Source organism: Balaenoptera acutorostrata, chromosome 19, assembly GCF_949987535.1.
Source record: "Balaenoptera acutorostrata chromosome 19, mBalAcu1.1, whole genome shotgun sequence".
NCBI classification, from domain to species: domain Eukaryota; kingdom Metazoa; phylum Chordata; class Mammalia; order Artiodactyla; family Balaenopteridae; genus Balaenoptera; species Balaenoptera acutorostrata.
The window spans coordinates 57806660-57824773 of record NC_080082.1 but is presented as its reverse complement, the minus strand read 5'-3'; the positions used below and the strand labels follow the sequence as shown (position 1 = coordinate 57824773).

Genomic DNA, 18114 nt, shown 5'->3' with positions numbered 1-18114 from the left:
GGCGCTGGGGGGCACGCGGAGATGCCTAAGGAGGAAGAAAAGGAGAGAGGAGCTCCTTGACTCCAGAGAGGAGCCACAGAGCGGGAGCAGGCGTTTAATTCACCGGGGCGGAGAGCCCTGGTCCCCACCCATCCCCCAGGTCCGGCCACGTGGGGGGCTGTTCCAGTCCTCAGTCCCCCTTCCGCTGCACCCTGGTGCCCAGGGGCCCCGGGTAGGGCAGGCCCAGCGCGGGGTAGAAGGCCTCGGGGAGGGTGGGGCCCGGGCCCAGCCTCTGCAGGTGCGGGTACACGAGGCCCAGCTCGGCAGGGCCGTAGCGGATGGCGCCAGGCGCGCACAGGCCCCGCACCACGGGGGGCAGGAAGCCAGTGTGCAGAAGGGAAGGAGGCGGGTCCCCAGGAGGCGCCAGGCCCCACGGCCCCACCAGGTCCTGCTTCAGGGCCCCCGCCCGGATGACCGACGTGAACTCGGGCCTCGTTGGGGCCAGGTGGCCGGACGGCTCCTCATCCCCACTATCCTCCGGGTCTTCAGTCTCCCCCGGGCCGGGCTCCACTTTGATGGGTTTGCCCCGGGGCTGGGGGGCCTTGTCCTCCTGCGGGGGGGCGGCCTGCTTTCCTTCCACTGGAGGCTCTGGCTCTGCAAGAGGAAGATTCTGAAGGGCTCCGTGTGTGCGCATCCCCAGCCCTCAGCCTTCCCATCTGTGGAATAGAGCGGCGCCCGGTGGTCAAGACCTGAGACCCGTGGATCTCTGCTGGAGGGGTTTTGTCCCCTTAGGGGACATTTGGCAAAGTCTGGAGGCATTTCTGGTTGTCACAACTGGGGAGGAGGACACTCCTGGATTCTAGTGGGTAGAAGTCAGGGGTGCTGCTAAAAGCCCTACAATGCATGGCATGGCCACCACCACAAGGCGTGACCATGCCCCAGACGCCAGAGGCTCTGGTCTGGACCCAGGCTGTCCTTTGAGGACTTCCTTCGAGGATGGAAGGAAGTTCCATACCTGCACTGGCCACCTATGGCCACCAAGCTCTTCAAACGTGGCGAGTACAACTAAGGAAATGGAATTTTAATTTTAATCTTACTGTAAATAGCCACATGTGAAGCTAGTGGCTTCCGCACCGGACAGCACAGGTCCCAGAGGCCACTCGGAGCCTCCCAGGGGCTGGGGTGGGAGGTGGGCTCACCTGTGGGTGCTGGCTCCGGGCTGGACGTGTCCTCATGGGCCACGCTGGCCGGAAGCTGGAAGGCGTCCAGAGGTATCTGGCCCCCCTCGGCTTGACTGGGACAAGACAGATGGGATTGGGAGCTCGAGTCCCGGGCCACGCAGCCTCTGGTGAGGGGAGACTCCCTCCTGCCTGCCAGTCTTGTGAGTGTAGACTTCCCCTCCCCCTCTGAGTGTAGACGCTTCCCCCCCCCCCCCGCAGTGACTGGAGAGCCCCCGCCCGAGGCACTCAGGACTCATCATTGGACCCCAAACTCCAAGTTGGCTTCTCGCCCAGCTTGGCCCAGTCTCCCGAGGCCAAACCTTTGCAGCCCGTGGCCACCTGGTTGTCACCACCTAAGTGTCCCCCGGGTACCTCATGCTCATCTGACCTCAGCATCTTCCTTCCAAACCTGCTCCTCTCAGAGGCTCAGACCCAGGCCCCGCAAAGCCAGAGGTGGCCAGATGGCCGCCTCCCCTCCTCCGCCTGTGCTGCCTGGAGTTTCCCAGGCCCTGCCCCTGGCCTCCCAGTCCCTGTCTGGTCCCACAGACCTCCCTCTACATGGCAGCCAGAGTGGTCTTTCCAAGAAAAGCAGATTTGACTGTGACTCTCTCCAGCCCTAAACCCTTCCATGGCTCCCCAGCGCCCCCACCATCATCCTCAGCTTCGTCTCTTGAGACTCTATACTCCAGCCCGGAGCACTCCCTTTAGCTCCTCAGATGGGTCCGGCTGTGACTCTGAGCCTTTGCCTATGCTGTGCCCTTGGCCTGGAACGTTCTTCCCACCTCCAGCTTCTTCCCATCATCTGCTCTGCTCTGTGGTGGCCCTCCCCTGGTAAGAGCCTGCCATGGCTCCCCAGTGCCCCAGAATCAACCTGGGCCTGAGGCCACTTCATATCTGCCTCTTCCTCCCTGGAAGCGATTGTCACTCCCCCACCCACCCCTGGCCTCCTGCAAGCTCATTCCTCCTCCAGGCCTTTACTCTCACTGGACGCTATTCCCCTTCATGTTTTCACCACCACCGCCCACATCTGTCCTTTTCTAGAAGCCCTCCCTGCAGAGCCCCCACACTAAGGTGGGGAGAGCTGGCAGAATCTTCTGGAGGGAGTTCTGAGCTCCCTGTGGGAGAGGAGAGGGGCGCAACCCTCACCTGAGCACGTAGCTGACCCAGAGCACGTGGCGCTCTCCAGGGCTCTTCCCGCTCACGGCCACGGTGGCCACGGACTGCAGCCACACGAAGCCCCCGGCGCGCTGCAGCCAACGGTAGTAACCGGTCATCACCTGGCCCTTGTCCAGCACTGGGCCCAGCCCAGGGACCGGAGACACCGGAAGGGATGGGGTAGGGGCGGGATGAGGTGAGAGGGGCAGAGAGAGACAGGCAGTGGGAGAGAGGTGGACAGGGAGATGGGCAGAGAAGGGGCAACAGGGAAACGGGAAGGGTCAGACGGTGTGGAGAAGAGAAAGGCAAAGTACAGAGAGGGAGGCAGAGAGAGCCCGAGTCAGAAAGACCGAGAGGTGACCCGGCATCAAGGCCCCTGGATTTTGAAGGGTGGGTCAGAGCGACCCCACGGTTCCCCTTACTCCCCACGCCCCCTTCCTGAGCCGTTGCTCAGAGTCTCCTTGCTGCTCTTCCTGTGCTGGGTGGAGCCCCCAGAGGTGGCAGCAGGAGGGACTGTGGTCAGCCCGGGAGAAGGACTTCCAGGGAGTGGGGCAGTGGGGGTGCTCAAGTCTGGGGTGAGGGGTCCTCACGGTCCAGGTGGCTTTGGCGGATCCTGGTTGCATCCTGCCCGTGGACAAACTGGTAGCAGCTGCGGCCCACTAGCTCCGAGGGCCCCAGGTCCATGTGGTCGCTGACTCTGAGGGCAGGGGGCAACAGAGAGGAGGGGAGAAGGGGTCCCAGACCATGGGGTGGTGAGAAAGAGGCAGGGTTGGCTCTGGAATCCCTCAGGGTCCAAACCCTGGCTCTGGAGTGCTCTGGGTCTCAGTTTTTCCCTCTGTAAAATGGGTGGGAGAATATTTAAAATAATAGTGTCCCTCCTCCAGCAGCTATGGGCATTCAAGCAGACGGCACTCCTGGGTGTGGGGTGGCCCGGGCACTCCGGAGGCGCTCGGTGCGTGGAGACTATTTCGCTATTTAATTTCCCCCTACTGCGTGGTGCGGGAGAGTGGACGAAAGGTGAGAGGCCGGAGAGGCAGTGAGAAATAGGAGCAGGGAAGGGCGGAGCTCTGCAGAAGGGAGGGCATGGGCCTCTCGGAATCGAGCACAGCCCCGCCTCCATCCCAGAGGCCCCGCCCCAGGCCCCGCCCTAGCCTCCGCCTTCACTCCCTCTTCCAGTTCGCCCTCCGCTGCTTTCCCTCCTCCCGCGGCTCCCCAGGGCCCCAGCCGCCCCCACCCCCCGACCGCGAGCTCCTCTGACTTCCTGCCTACCCCGCTCTCCCGTGCGCCCCCATCCTCCCACGTCAGCCCCCAACCCCGGTACCTGCTCTCACAAGCAAGGATGGTGAGACCCAGGCTGAGTCGGAAGACGATCATGTGTCCGTGCAGCGGCAGCTCAGCCAGTGGGGCCGGGGGCAACGTGTGGCCAAGGGCCACAAGGCCCAGGGCGCGGGCCCGAAGGCGACCGGTCACATGGATGACCTGCAGGTGGCGGGCGCGATCGGAGGAGGGCAAGGCGGGGCCAGTGGGGTGGGAGGACCACATCCTGGCCACAGGGCCTGGCTCTGGCTGTCATCCCCAAGAACTGGGGCCCGTGGACAGAGCTGGCATGAATACAGGCGCTATCCTCGGGCCAGGGAGGGGGACCCGGGAGTCAGAGGCTGGGGCGGAGAGCTCACACCTACCTTGTACCCTGAGGCCTTGACATGCAGCCCCCTCTTGGTGAGGGTGGATTTCATGCGGATGAAGAAGGACCGCTCCTGGACCCGGGAGGAGGGGGGCACCTCGGTGGGGCTGGCCTCTGGGGCGAAGAGTGAAGGAATGTTATGGGGTCCTGAAGAGGACACGCATGGGCCACCCCTGCCCTCTACAGAGCTATCCAGACACAGGGTCATGGCCACAGTCACACAGACGCACCTACTGGTTCTACAAGTCCACTGACATCCTACACCAACCTCCCCTCCCAGCAGCACCCAGCCTGGTCTTTCTAAAGCTCAGATCTGACCCCATCCCTCCTCTGCTCTGAACCTGCCATGGCTCCCTAGTACCCTTGGGGGAAAGCCCAGCTCCTCCTCACCATGGCTTAAAACTTTGGCAAGAACTGCCTCCTGCTGACTTCATCTCTAGCCACAACCTCCAGGTCTCAGATCAGACATCTCCTCCAGGAAGTCCTCCCTGACCCCCAGGCTGGGTCAGCTGCCCCTCTGGGGTCTCCTATCCCAGCCCTGCCCACTCTGGGTCATCACTGTCTGGGGACAGGGTCAGTCTCCCCCACTGGACTGTGAGCCCCGGGAGGGTGGGGCTGGGGCTCTTGTCACCACTGTGTCCTCAGCCCTGCCCAACAGAGGGCTGAGCACAGAGTGGGGGCTTGGGCTATAGCAACAAATAAGCCACACAAGTACAGATTATTCTATAAACCCTGTGAAATTGTCTTATAAATATGCTCACACCCAGATGACCCTGTGCCTCAAACTGAGGTGTAAATATAATCACGCTCCCTAACAGTCCCACACGTGTCACAAACATCTCCCCAAGCTTGCAAGCACTGCTGATAGCTCAGATGGTTTGGGTATTAAGCAAACCCCATATAAGAAAAGCTTATTAAAAAAAAAAAAAAAAGAAAAGCTTATTTATGAGAAAGATAACCTCAGTCCCCCAATATCTCAGAGCTAAAAGGAACTTTCAGGGTAATCTCCAACACCCTCCCCAAAATGGAGTGGAATTTTCCACTGGAGAGAAGGGGTAGAAGCACAGACGCTGGAGTCAGACAAGCCTGGGCTGGAGTCCAGCTCAATCACTTACAGCTGACCTGGGACACAACCTCTCTATGCTGTGCCCCAGTTTCCTCCTCTATAAAATGGAGATAGTCATAGCTCCTGCTTTGTGGGCCTGTGGTTAGGATTTAATAAAATTATGTACTTAAAGTCAGGGCACGTGTAAATGCCCAATAAGCACACGTTGTTATTATTATTTACCAAAGCCTGGTTCCATCTGTCACCCACAGGCACCCACCTCCACTCTGCAGCCAGAGGGGGTCTTTCTAAAGTTCAAATCTTGGTGATCCAGGCAATCTTAGGGAGCCACGTCTCGCTACCTCAATTTAGACTCTGATTCATTTTACAAAAACTTGCTTGCAAAACTCTAACAAGAGTGTTTTTGTATAAAGGAGACATAGTTGGATACACTGTACCCAGCATCCCCTAAGCTACCCTCAGGCCTCTTTCTTTGGGGATCCTGAGAATTACCGATCTCAGGGGTATCCGCAAGCGAGGAGGACGATGAGGAGGAGGAGGAAGAGGAGGGGACGGAGGGCGGGGTGGGGGGCCCGGGGGTCGGGGCCCGCAACCCCAGTTGCTCCAGCACCTCGGAGTGATCCCCCGGATGAATGTAGTCGAAGAGGCTGCTGCCCGTCAGCTCCACCTGCCGGCGAAGGAGGGGGATGCAGGGGGCGGGTGAGGTGCGCGCGCAGTCACTCGCCCGCCTGTTCTGCCACAGACTCACTCGCCTGCAAGCAGGTGTGTGTTTTTATTAGAAAAAAATATATATATTTAAACCCTTTTAAAGGCGGATATAAACTTAGGCGCTTCCCGTGCCCTCCCACTTCAAACCCAGAGATTATGAAGGATTTTCTGCCCCTGCCTACAGTATAAAGAAGCTGTGTATGTGGTTGGGATGGGGGTGTCGTAAGCCTTCATTTACGCAGCTCTTGCTTACTCACTCACCCCCATACAGCAAACAACTGCGCCCTGAAATGACTCACAGGATGGAAATCAGGACACAAGCAGTAGAATGGCTTTCAAACTCTTTAAAGAGTTAGAACCTTTTAATTAGACAGACTTTTACATTCAATTCATCCCTCAAATCTCTCACAGCAGTCCCCTTATCTCCACACCTTCCCAGTCCCGGCATCCATCTTCTCCCTGCTGTGTTTCTGTCCCAGCGTCCTCACTGGTCTTCTGGCCTTCAGTCCCCACGTACATACCCCTCCCTAAGTTACTCCCCTGACCATGGCCCTCCTCCTCTCAGAAACCTCCCATGGGACTTCCCTGGTGGTGCAGTGGTTAAGAATCCGCCCGCTAATGCAGGGCACACGGGTTCGAGCCCTGGTCCGGGAAGATCTCACATGCCACGGAGCAACTAAGCCCGTGCGCCACAACTACTGAGCCTGCGCTCTAGAGCCCGCGAGCCACAACTACTGAGCCCACAACTACAGAAGCCCGTGCGCCTAGAGCCCGTGCTCCGCAACAAGAGAAGCCACCGCAATGAGAAGCCCGCGCACCGCAACGAAGGGTATCCCGCTCACCGCGACTAGAGAAAGCCCGTGCGCAGCAACGGAAAGCCAACACAGCCAAAAATAAAAATAAATAAAATAAAATTTTAAAACAAGGAAAGAAACCTCCCATGGCTCCCACAGCCCCTGGGCTTGGGGTCACATGCTTCCCTCTATCCCTCATTAAACATCCCCCCCACACACACCAGCTTCGAGCCTTCCCCCCCACTCCCTTCCTCTTGTCCGTATTCTCCCTTCAGGGTCTTCCTCCTCCAGGAACCTCCAACGACTCACTGAAGAGCTGCTCACGAAGGCCAAATACCAACGCACTGAATTTTCTAAATTTACCATTTGTTAAAATCTTTGTAAAAATGATAAAAGTTGACAGCAATTTGTACTGATTGGATTGGCAAGGCCTAAGATGCTGCAAGGAGCCAAGACTCCAGGGATGGGGGCTTTTGGCTTCTCTTTGCCCTCCTTTTACCTTTCAGCCACCAGCTGCAGGAGCTGGAACAGAAACAGTGGGTTGAAATAAAGGCAAAATGCAAACTAGTCAACTAAAATGCCACAGAAAATCTTCCAAGCTGGAAAACCCAAGCCCTTCCGGTACGAATTGCTGTAATCCTTTAAAAGTGTTAAGAATAAACAAGTTTTGGTAAATACGGTACAGTTGGCAACCACTCATAGGCAAAGTTATCTTTCTGCTATTTTGCGTTCTCCAAATCGACCTCTTACTTTAATAATCCTCCTCTGCCTGGGAGGAGGAGCCATGTTAGGTGCCATGTGGGGTTCCAAGGAACACACTTTGGGAACCAAAGATCCAGTCCTTTTTTTTTTTTTTTCCATGCTGGGATGGTGAGGCCAGGAGAGAGGAGGGCCAGCAAGGGAGATGGCAGCTGAGCCAGTCCAGGCAGGCTGCTGCGGGCCCCTTACCTGTGAGAGACCCAGATAAATGGAGACTGTCTCTGAGATGTAGAGGAACTTCCCTTCCTGGTTCAAGGCAAACACGAAGCCGTCCAGGGACTAGAGTGGGGAGAGATGGGGTCGGGGAGAGGAGGGCCTGGCATCTGTAAGAGGCTCTGAAATCTGGATCTCAGCCTGGGATGGATTATTCTGGGGGTAAAGCGCTTCAGTGGCCCTGGGGGGGAGCAGGACGGGGAGCCTGAGCATTCTGCCTCCCAGTTCTGGGGCTCCCCCACGGGACCAATGCTGGAGAAAAGGGTGCGGGTCTCCCGAGACGGCCACCAGGTGGCAGCAAGGAGCAGCAGGCAGGGAAGGGGCCTCACCTGCAGGATGTGTCCTCCCAGGTGCTGCTCGAAGACTTCGGAGACCAGCGCCACGGGGCCCCTGCGGCCTGGGGCTGGGGGAAGAGGGAGGGGTGAGGCCAGGGCCTGTTGGTTTGACCCCTGACCTTCTGGGCAGACCCCCAGGGAGCCAGGCTACATATCTCCCTCTCTTCTCCCCAGTCCTGTAGCCATCTTGGGGGGTTGGGGGGACCTGGGCCCTGTCAGGGAGAGACCTGGGGTGTGGAGGGGTGGGTGGGGCAGGGGTGGGTGGGACAGACAAACCGAGACACACAGAGACACAGAGACACCAGGGGATGCAGAAAGGGATTCATTCATTCATTCACCCATTCATCCATTCAGTCATTCAGCAAACTCCCTGAGCATCAGCAGTGCGCCAGGCCCTGCGCTGGGTAGTGCTGGGGACACATAGGTGACCAGGACAACCCAGCCCTGCCCTCACAGGGTACCCAAGCCAGGGCAGTTATAAACAAGCAAGAAACTAACAAATATAGAACTATCATTTGTGGCCAGTGCTATGAAGAATCGAATAGGTGGTGTGAAATAAAGAAGCATGGGGGGTTTCCCTGGTGGCGCAGTGGTTAAGAATCCGCCTGCCAATGCAGGGGACACGGGTTCGAGCCCTGGTCCAGGAAGATCCCACATGCTGCGGAGCAACTAAGCCTGTGTGCCACAACTACTGAGCCTGCACCCTAGAGCCTGCAAGCCACAACTATTGAGCCCACGTGCCACAACTACTGAAGCCTGCACCCCTAGAGCCTGTGCTCCGCAACAAGAGAAGACACCGCAATGAGAAGCCCGTGCACTGCTACGAAGACTAGCCCCCCGCTTGCCGCAACTGAAGAAAGCCCGCGTGCGGCAACAAAGACCCAACGCAGCCAAATATTTTATTTATTTATTTATTTAAAATAAATAAATAAATAAATAAATAAATAAATAAATAAAAGAAGCAGCATGGGGTAAGGCCTGTTGAAGGAGGGGGTGTTTGAGCTCAGACCTGAAGGGTGATAGGAGACAGAAAAGGAGAGAGACAGAGAGACAGAGAAAGAGACATTGAGAGACAAAGACAGACAAATAGATGGACAGAGAGATATAAGGAAATAGAGAAAGAAATAAGGACGTTACAACTCAACAACAAAAGGATGAACAACCCAATTCAAAAATGCGCAAAGGATTTGAACAGACATTCTTACAAAGATGCACAAATGGCCGATAAGCACATGAAAAGATGTTCAACATCATTAGTCATTAGCAAAATGCAAATCAAAACCACAATGAGAGATCACTTCACACCCGCTAGGATGGTTCGAATTTTTTTAAAAAATAGAAAATAAGTGTTGGCGAGGATGTGGAGAAATTGGAACCCCCGTGCATTGCTGGTGAGAATGTGAAACGATGCACCACTCTGGAAAATAGTTTGGCAATTCCTCACTAAGTCAAGCATAGAATTACCATATAACCCAGCAATTCCACTCCTAGGTATACACCCCAAAGAATTGAAAACAGGTGCTCTAACAAATACTTGTACATGAATGTTCATAGCAGCATTACTCCTAATAGCCAAAAGGTGGAAACAACCCAAATGTCCATTAACTGATGAATGGATAAATAAAATGTGCTATATTCATAGAATGGAAGATTATTCATCCATAAAAAGAAATGGAGTACCGATCCATGCTACGACGTGAATGAACTTTGAAAACATTATGCTAAGTGAAAGAAGCTGAACACAGGGGCTACACAGTGTAGGATTCAATTTATATGAAACGTTCAGAAGAGGCAAATCCAGAGATGGAAAGCAGATCAGTGGTTGCCAGGGGCTGGGGGGAGGGGCAGGAGGAATGGGGAGGGACTGCTAATGGGACAGGGTTTTTGGAGGGTGATGAAAATATTTGGGAACTAGACAGAAGTGCTGGTTGCACAACATTGTGAATGTGCTAAGTGCCACCGAATTGCACACTGTAAAATGGTGACTTTCATGTTATATAAATTTTACCCCAATAAAATTTTTTTAAAAAGAGAGGGGTAGAGACATATATAGACACAGAGAAACTGAGGCAGAGATAGGTAAAGACAGAGAGACATAAAGAAATGGAGGGACAGAGGGAAAGAGATGCACAGAGACAGATACAGAGAAAGTGGCAGGAAGACAGAGATGGCGAAGTAGACAGAAACAGAGACACAGGCCGACCCATCCCCCGCAGCGAGGAGCAGAGAGCTCCAGACATCTATGTGGGGCGTGGGCAGAGGCCCTGTGTTCCTGGACTCTGTTCCCACCCAGGATACCCTCCCTGACCCTGCAGAGAACGACCCCCGCAAGGGGTCCGTGCCCAGACTGGGGAGCCAGTGACCTCGAGGGTCCCCAAGCATCTGGCTCCTGCAGGGCTGAGGGTCCAGTTCTGGTGTTAAGCCCCAGGACTGTTCCTCCCTGGCTGTGTGCCCTGGGACCAGTGCCTTCACTTCTCTGTGCCTCAGTTTCCTCCTCTGTCAGGTGGGTTTGCTAAGCGAGCTGATTTCACAGGGGTGTTGAGCATTCAGTTGGCTTAGAGAGCTGAAAGGGCCTACCAGGCGCCCGCATGCAGCAGGTGCTCTGAAACAGAGCTGGGATCAGTATTAATAGCGTGATTACTATTGTTATTTCCAGACCATCAAAACACCAGGCGGCGAAACGCCGCCCCCTCCCCCCCAATCAGGACGCAGCTCCCAAGCCCCGCCCCCAGTCCCTTAATGTTTGGTCACGCCTCCTCTCCCAGGAGCACCCCCAACATCCCCACGGCTGTTCACACCCTTTTCCCACCCCCGCCTGGAGCTCCAGGAACAATAACTCGGGGGGGGGGTGATGGGGACCCCTCCCCCGAGATGCAGCGGGAACCAGCCGGGTGACAGGCGGGAACAATGCCGCCTGCTAATTGTCGCAATTTTCCCCTGTCATTTTTGCTAATTCCTTCATTTTCCCTCTCACAGGATCAGCCCAGGTCAGACTGAACGGCTGCAATTAACAGCCTTAATGGGCACGTTGGGAGGGGGGTGTGTATAGCGGGAGGGCTCAGCCACTTGCTGTTCCCCCATCCTTTCCCCGGCCTCTGTCCCCATCCCTGACTGATGTGTCTTATTACCCCTGGCCTCCCCCTGCCCCAAATCCACCAACTCCCTGACTCCTCTCTCTGTGTTCCCTCCTCTCTCCCACAAATACCTCAACTCCTGTGTCCCTCAAATTCAGCTGCGGGCTCTTCCCTACTCTCAGATCTGCCCCCTCCTCACATCCGGACCCCAACCATCATTCGCTCATTCAACAAACATTTGCTGAGTTTCTTATCAGAGCCTGCCTCTGCTGGAACAAAACTGTCCCAGTTGTCATCTTCCCCCACACACAGAGGGGGCGCTGAGGGGCCGAGGGGAGAAGCCAGGACTTCTCCCAGGGGTTCCCCTCCACCTCCCATTCTCAACTGCCCTGAGGGATTTGCTGCCCTGGGCTAGGGCAGCTAATGAAGGGCTGGGACTTCACTAGCTTTGGAAGTCTGGGAGAGGGAGCCCCCTGCCATAATCAGAGTGCCTTGCTCCCTGGTAGCAGGCCTGAGGACTGGAGTGGGTGCATGTCTGCCTGTACTTTCCTCAGCTGCATCTGTGAAATGGGTCTAGGGCAGGAGCTGAATGGGTTCATGCATGCAAATGGCACACAGCCAGGTACACAGTAGGTGAGTCCTGCACTATTCTTAGGATAAGCTCTACTTCGGGCACCTCTACCTTTTGGGGAGGCTTCCTTACCATCCACCTTGACCCTTGCTTTCTCCCACGCCTTCACCCATATTCTGCAAGTCCTGAGGCTGGCCCCTCACTGCATCACCTGAATCCGACCACCTCTCACCCCACTGCCCCCACCCTGGTCTAGCTGCCCCACCTCCCACCTGGACCACTGCATTTGCCTCCTCACTGGGCTCCCAGCTTCTGCGCTCACATCCACCAACCTCTGTGACTCCCATCTCACTCGGGGTAACAGCCAAAGTCTTCACCACGGCCCGAGAGGCCCTGCAGGACCTGGCCCCTGACCCGCTGACCACTTCCTGCCTCACTTACTCCTCTCTGGAGCCCCTGACCTCACAACCGTGGCCTGCATCTAGCAAGCTGATTGCTGCCTGCCTCAGGGCCTTTGCACTTGCTGTTCCCTCTGCCTGGAAAACTCTCCTTCCAGCTTTTCTCCTAGCTTTTGCTCCCTCACCTCCTTCCAGTCTCAGCTCAAAGGTCACTTGCTCAGAGAGGCCGTGCCTGACCTGTGAGTTGTGATGTCCCCCCTCCTCCCCTCACGCAGTTCTATAGTCACCCAATAAATATTTAGTGACCCCTTACAGTGTCCCAGGCACTATTCTAGGCTCAGCACACAAGGTGCTGTAGGGGAGAAACACAATAAACAAGAGAAATAAAAAATATATAGTATTAGATGATGATTAGTACTATGGAAAGAAATAAGGCAGGAAAGGACGATCGGACAGGCTGGGAGCAGGGGGTTGTGTTTTTTTTTTTTTTAAGCACCTACTATATGCCACGTGCTATTCTCTCTCTCTTTTTTTAAAAGTCTTTATTGAATTTGCCACAATATTACTTCTGTTTCATGTTTTGTTTTTTTGGCCCCGGGCATGTGGGATCTTAGCTCCCTGACCAGAGATCGAACCTGCACCCCCTACATTGGAGTCTTAACCACTGGACCACCAGGGAAATCCCAGGGTTGTCATTTTTAATAGAGTGGTCAGAGAAGGCTTGACTGAAAAGCCCACATTCTAAGGGAAGGGAGTTCCTGGTGGAAGCCCAGCAAGTGCAAAGGCCCTGAGGTGGGAACAGGCTTCTCTGAACAGCAAGGTGGCCCATGTAGGGGGGGTGTTGAAGAGGTCAGAGGGGTAGAAAGGTGATATCAGGGAGGTGGGGGGCAGGGGACCTACCATGTCAGGTGTATAGGCCCACCTTTGAGGGCAGGGACTTTGTCCTGTTCCCTGCTGTGTCCCCAGCACCTAGAACAGTGCCTGGCACAGGAAAGGTATTCATTGGGCGTTTGTTGAATGAATGACAAACACTGATAGGAGATCAAGGCTGTCTCCTCCCCAGACTTAGAGCCCCCTGGCTAGACTTCAACATCTGTCATCCCATTTCACAGATGGTAGAAAGGCCCAGAGAGAGGCCGAGACCTGCAACATAGGACCCATCCCTGGAGACCCACAAACATGCCAAGGATGGTGGTTGAGAAGGTGGGCTCTGGAGCCAGGCCACTTGAGTCTGAATCTCAGCTGGGCCCCTTCTCGGCTATGTGACCTTGGGCATAGAACTTCACCTCTCTGGGTCTCAGTTTTCCCCTTCTATAAAATGGGAACATAGCATTGCCTCCCTCCAAAGATTTTTGAGAGGATTAGCAAGTGAATTTGGATGCAGCACTCAACACTGTGTCTGACAGGTATGTTATTGCTATTATCTTTGAGGAGAACACGGGAGCTCCCTCCTTTACAGAGAGCTTGAGGCACAATGCTTTGCTCTCTGACGGTAGCTAAGTCACTGTCCTCAGTTTTCCCATCTGAACTATTGAAGCAGGTGCTTGGCCTCTTGTTGGGGACGCGGGAGAGCAGGAGATGCTCCCAATTTCTTAATTTTGAGGGTACAGCGGGAGTCCACGCAGTTCCTCCCCCGCACACTGTCCTGCCCCTCCCCCTTCCCACGTACAAGCAGGGAGGTTGCTGAGGTCAGTGGTCTTGAATTACCCGTCGAATTACCCATCCCGGCAAGCACGGAGGGGGGAGGCCGGACGCCGGTGGGGCTCTCTCAGCGTCCCCCCCGCCCCTTTCTCTCCCCGGGGCTTGGGGACAATAGACAAGATGTTTATCCCCCGCCGGCGCACATGTTGTTCGCGGTAATGACAGTAATCAGCGGCGCTAATGCCGCATTCTCTCCGCGCCAGTCAATTCGCCTAATTACCGCCTGGGAAGCCGGATTATTTAAATTTAAATGGTGATTTATTGCGAGTTTAATCAATGCTATTTTCTCTCCCCCCTCCCCCCTGAGACCAGGGCAGGAGGGGAATTGGAGCCCCTCCAACCCCACCTTAAGGACAATCCTTCTTGGGTGGGGGGGGGAAGTAGCCTAGGGTGCCCTGTCCCTGTCACCTGCGACCTCAGATGAAGACGATTCGCTCTCTTCTCGTAGTAAGAGTAAAGCAATAAAACATAAAATAGAAGTAATAACAATAACATAACACTTCTATATAATGAAGTCTGAATAATAATGAAAGTAGATATCTATCTCTCTATATATATCTGTTTTACATATTCTATATTTTAACATATTATTGATTGCATTTCGTTGTTGTGTCTTGGCCAGTAGGATGTCAGCCTGTCCAGGGCAGGCACTTTTATGCAGTTTGTTTCCTGCTGGATCTCGAGGGCTCAGAACCGTAGCAGGCACACAGTAGATGCTCAATAAACCTGCAGGTAACCATTGATAACAGTGCTTGCTAGACATTGATCGTTTACTCTGTGCCAGGTGTGTTTAGGGTCTTTACACATGTAAATATTACCTGGTAGATCTTCTTCTCTTCTCAGCCCTGCAGGTGGGGGAGGGGCTTCATCATGATTCCCATTTCACAAGTGAGGCACAGAGAGGTGAGGCGACCTGCCCAGGGTCACAACGGTGAGGACTGGCTGAGTGGGGACAGGGACTCCCGTCTTTCTGAAGCTCGCCATCTTACCTGCCATATAATCCTGTCTCCCTCCCGCATCCCAAACTGGGAATTCAGACTCTAGAGGTTCCCTCTGGGGTCCCTCAGGTCTGAGTGCGGGAGTTTCTTGCCCATTAGTGGATAGGAGGCCCAGGCTGGGTCCCCTCTGTCCCGTCCATGGAGCTGTGATAATCTCCTTTGTGATAATAATGATTCATTTTCCCTGATAACAATAATAGCATTAACTGGTGGTATGATCCAGTGTGGCCAGGCCCGTGATTAGGCCAGAATTCATGAAATCGTCCCTACCTGGTGAGCCCGTTTTAGAGGTGAATAAACTGAGGCTTGGACAGTAGAAGCCGCCTGATAGGAACACACAAAAGGTCTGACTCCAAATCCTGTACTCCCTCCGGGTGCAGGAGCTGGGCGAGAGCTGGCGCGCACCCTCAGATACCGGGTGCCCTGCATTGGGGGAGCGCGCCTGGACCCCCGACCCCTGCGCATGCGCACTCACCTAGGCCAGTCTGCGGCCCCGCGGACCTCAACCCCCAGGGCGGCGCCCCGAGAGCGGCGAAGCGGCGCAGGCGGAGGTAGGTGACGCTGAGGCGCACGATGGACGCCTTGTCCAGCTGGCTGGAGATGGCTCCGGGCAGCGGGAGTAGCTTGGCCAGCTCGAAGAACTCCAGGTTCTCTTTTCCGCGCCGCGAGCGCGCCGCGTTACGGGACTTCTCCTTGCGCTGCGCCTGCAGGCTGGGCGGGCGGCGCGGAGGGAGCGTCAGCGGGGCCCGGGACTCAGGGGTCTGGGGTTGGGGGGCGAGCCTCGCCTCTTGGGGCCTCGGGAACGGGACGGGATGTTGAAAGTGGATTCAACACTCCGGAGGTGGGGCAGAGCCTGAGTGTGACTTCTACACCCGGCCGTGGAGCAGAACCTGGGGTGTAAATTCTGGGGGAAGGAGGAGGAAGAGGAGAGAGATAAGAATGTTGGGTAGGAATTCCGAGGAAGGGGGCTAGGAACAGAACGTCAGGTGTGTGGGGTGAGTGTTACAGAACAACAGTTGATCAACTCCGGGTAAGAAATTCTGGCCCGAGGGGGCGGAGCAGAAGGTGAGTGTGAATCCTCCCGGGACACCGCCTTGGGGGCGGGGCCACAGCCCGAGGGGCGGAGCTTTGCTCACCAGGGTCCGGGCGGGGTCTTGACCACGAACCCCGGCAGAAAGTCCCAAGGGACGCTGCCGCCGCGACCTCCCCCGCACCTGACCTCGCCTCCACCGCCACTGCTGGGGTAGGGGGCCGCCATCTCCGCGGAGACCCGCTCAGGCGGGCTCAGAGCAGCCTGCGGAACTCGAGAGCCGCGTCTCCTGCAGCGGGAAGGAGCGGGAGGCAGCGCTCAGCGCCCGAGGGGGCCGGTGGGGCACCTGCTAGGGAAACCGAGGTCCGCGTGGGGCGCAGGGTCCCAGCAAGGAGCTGCGGCTGGATGCTGCCTCAGTTTCCCCTCCCTGGGGGCTCCGCTACACAGTCCGAGGCTCTCACCGCGCCGGGCTCTGGGAGAAGCTCAGGGCGAGGACGTGCCCCGCCGCCGCCTCCCCCGCGCCGCCCGCTAGAGCGCCCGCCTCACGCCCGCGCCAGGCCGGCTCCCGCATACCAATAGGCGCACGCGGCGCGCATACGGATCCGACCGGCCCGCGCGCTGCGTGCCAAGCATGCCCAAGCCGGGCGGGGGGCGGGCGCCTCGCCGGGGCCCGGGCGCGCCCGGCTGCCGTCCCCAGAGCCCTCTGCCCCGGGGAATCCGCCCCCCAGAAGCCCATCCCAGGAGTCCGGTTCCTTGCATCTGCCGTGCGCCTATTTCCCGGGCTGGGCTAAGGAGGTAGGGGGGACAGAGGCCAGGGACCCCACCCTATGCTCTGCCTAAGGACCACCCCCAGCCCCTCGGGGTGATGCCACGTGTCCGGGCAGCCAAATCTCCGCAACCACAACTTCCTCCCTGAAGGCCCGGACGTGCGAGCCTCAACCCCAGATGCAGTGGCCAGAGCCTCAGCCCGAGGACGCCCCCAGGATGGACCAGACACTCGGGGCCCAAGTGTCCTGGTAACCAGATCCCCCAGAACAAGGAACGTGTTGAATTAGGTCTTCATTCCTCCAGGACTAGGCATTCAGCATCCACCCCCGCTCCCCATATCCACACCGCCCCCAAGCCTCCCCAACCAAGTGTCCCGATGCCCTAGACCTTGGCGTCCAGAACCGCCAGCCCCCTATTTCTCCAGGACCCAATATCTGTGCGCCCCCTCCCTCAGCCTCGGGATATAGGCGTTCCGATGCCCTAGCTCCCAGCACACTGGAGTTCCGGTCCCCTTCTCCTCCAGGACCCAGGAGTTCCCTGTCCTCTCATGCCAGCCCCCAGGCGTTCCCTACCCGCAGTACCCACAGCCTCGTTACCTGGCCACGGGTCAGGCTCCGGGCGCGGCGTGGGGCCGGCCGGGCGGCGCAGCAGAGGAGCGGCCCCATAGACCCTGGGGCGGGCCGGGCTCGGCGAGTCGCGCGGGCTGTGGCGCTAGGCTCTCAGCGCCCACCGAGGCCTCGCAGACTTCGAGACGCGGGGACAGCGCTGGCGGGCGGGGGCGGGGCCTGCTGGAGCCCCGCCCACAGACTCTCCGCCCTTGGGTCCAGCCCAGCTCCGGCCACTCTGGCCTTTTCCGTGATAGGGGGTTCCAAGCAAGGGAGTCCCGGGCTGCTCAGGTGTCCGAGTGCCCTCACCCCACCAGAACGAGAACGTCGAAGTCAGCTTCCCCACCCCGAGAGAAGAACACCAGAGTCCGGGCACCATCTCTATACCCCACTGGGAGGGACTATCATCCCATCTTCCCCAAGAGAACCCGGCACCCCAGCAGCCCCTCGGGATAAGACGGGCACCTTGCACCTGAGTCTCTTTTAAGGGTGGAGACCCAGACGTCGGTGCCCCCTCCAGGGGCGCAAATCCAGGTGTTAGAGACTCTTTTTCAGGAGAGAATTTAAGGGTGTCAGCAAGACCCCTTGGACAAGAAGGTGACCTTGCACCCAAGCTCTGCCCCCGTCCTTATAAGAGCAGGATTTGACATCTGGACCTCTCAGGGACTGGGACACAGGTATCCGAGGAACTTCAGAGACCAGGATCCTGGGGTCTTATATCCACCACTGCTCCCACGGGAACCCCAACATCAGAGCTTCCCATTAGACCATAAATGGGAACTAAGGAGTTATAGCACCTCCCACAGAGAAATGGGGACCCAGGTGACTGAGCCAGGCCTTTCCCACTCTTGTAGGAGATACTACACCTCTCTCTCCCAAACCCCTTCAGCAGCCTGGCATGGGGGTTTCCAGGCGCTTAAGTGCTCCTAGGAGACCACAATGCAACTAATGAAGGTGGGACAGGAGTCTTAGGAGAGGCAGGTGGGTGGAGGCTGGCAGAGAGCAAGGGTTCCTCTGTCTGGTTGGACAGAGGAACCGAGGCACACACCTCTGAAG

At 56.8% G+C, this 18114-nt stretch overlaps 1 protein-coding gene across 2 annotated transcripts; it reads right to left on the bottom strand.

The window, feature by feature from the left end:
- Nucleotides 1–78: 78 nt before the first annotated feature.
- NPAS1 (neuronal PAS domain protein 1) lies at nucleotides 79–17218 on the bottom strand. Of its 2 annotated transcripts, none has more exons than XM_007168186.2 (12): nucleotides 17050–17218; nucleotides 15792–15974; nucleotides 15131–15366; nucleotides 7908–7981; nucleotides 7555–7644; nucleotides 5597–5771; nucleotides 4037–4152; nucleotides 3676–3833; nucleotides 2945–3051; nucleotides 2346–2493; nucleotides 1179–1273; nucleotides 79–633 (listed from the first exon to the last, which is right to left on the bottom strand). In XM_007168186.2, exons 2-12 carry the CDS (start codon nucleotides 15911–15913, stop codon nucleotides 170–172), a joined length of 1785 nt encoding a protein of 594 aa, XP_007168248.2. In that variant the 5' UTR covers nucleotides 15914–15974; nucleotides 17050–17218; the 3' UTR covers nucleotides 79–169. The 2 variants fall into 2 exon arrangements, with proteins under 2 accessions (XP_007168248.2, XP_057390850.1); XM_057534867.1 differs by having other exon boundaries at nucleotides 497–633; nucleotides 2346–2446.
- Between the last annotated feature and the right edge of the window lie 896 nt (nucleotides 17219–18114).

What these genes read in the sequence shown, in the direction of transcription:
- NPAS1 (XM_007168186.2), bottom strand. Translation starts at nt 15,913, where the DNA reads ATGGCGGCCCCCTACCCCAGCAGTGGCGGTGGAGGCGAGGTCAGGTGC. An exon ending in TGCGGATACCCCTGAGATCG is followed by an intron (nt 4,153 to 5,596) that starts GTAATTCTCAGG and finishes TCTTCGCCCCAG; the next exon opens with AGGCCAGCCCCACCGAGGTG. An exon ending in TGGGTCAGCTACGTGCTCAG is followed by an intron (nt 1,274 to 2,345) that starts GTGAGGGTTGCG and finishes GTCTTGTCCCAG; the next exon opens with TCAAGCCGAGGGGGGCCAGA.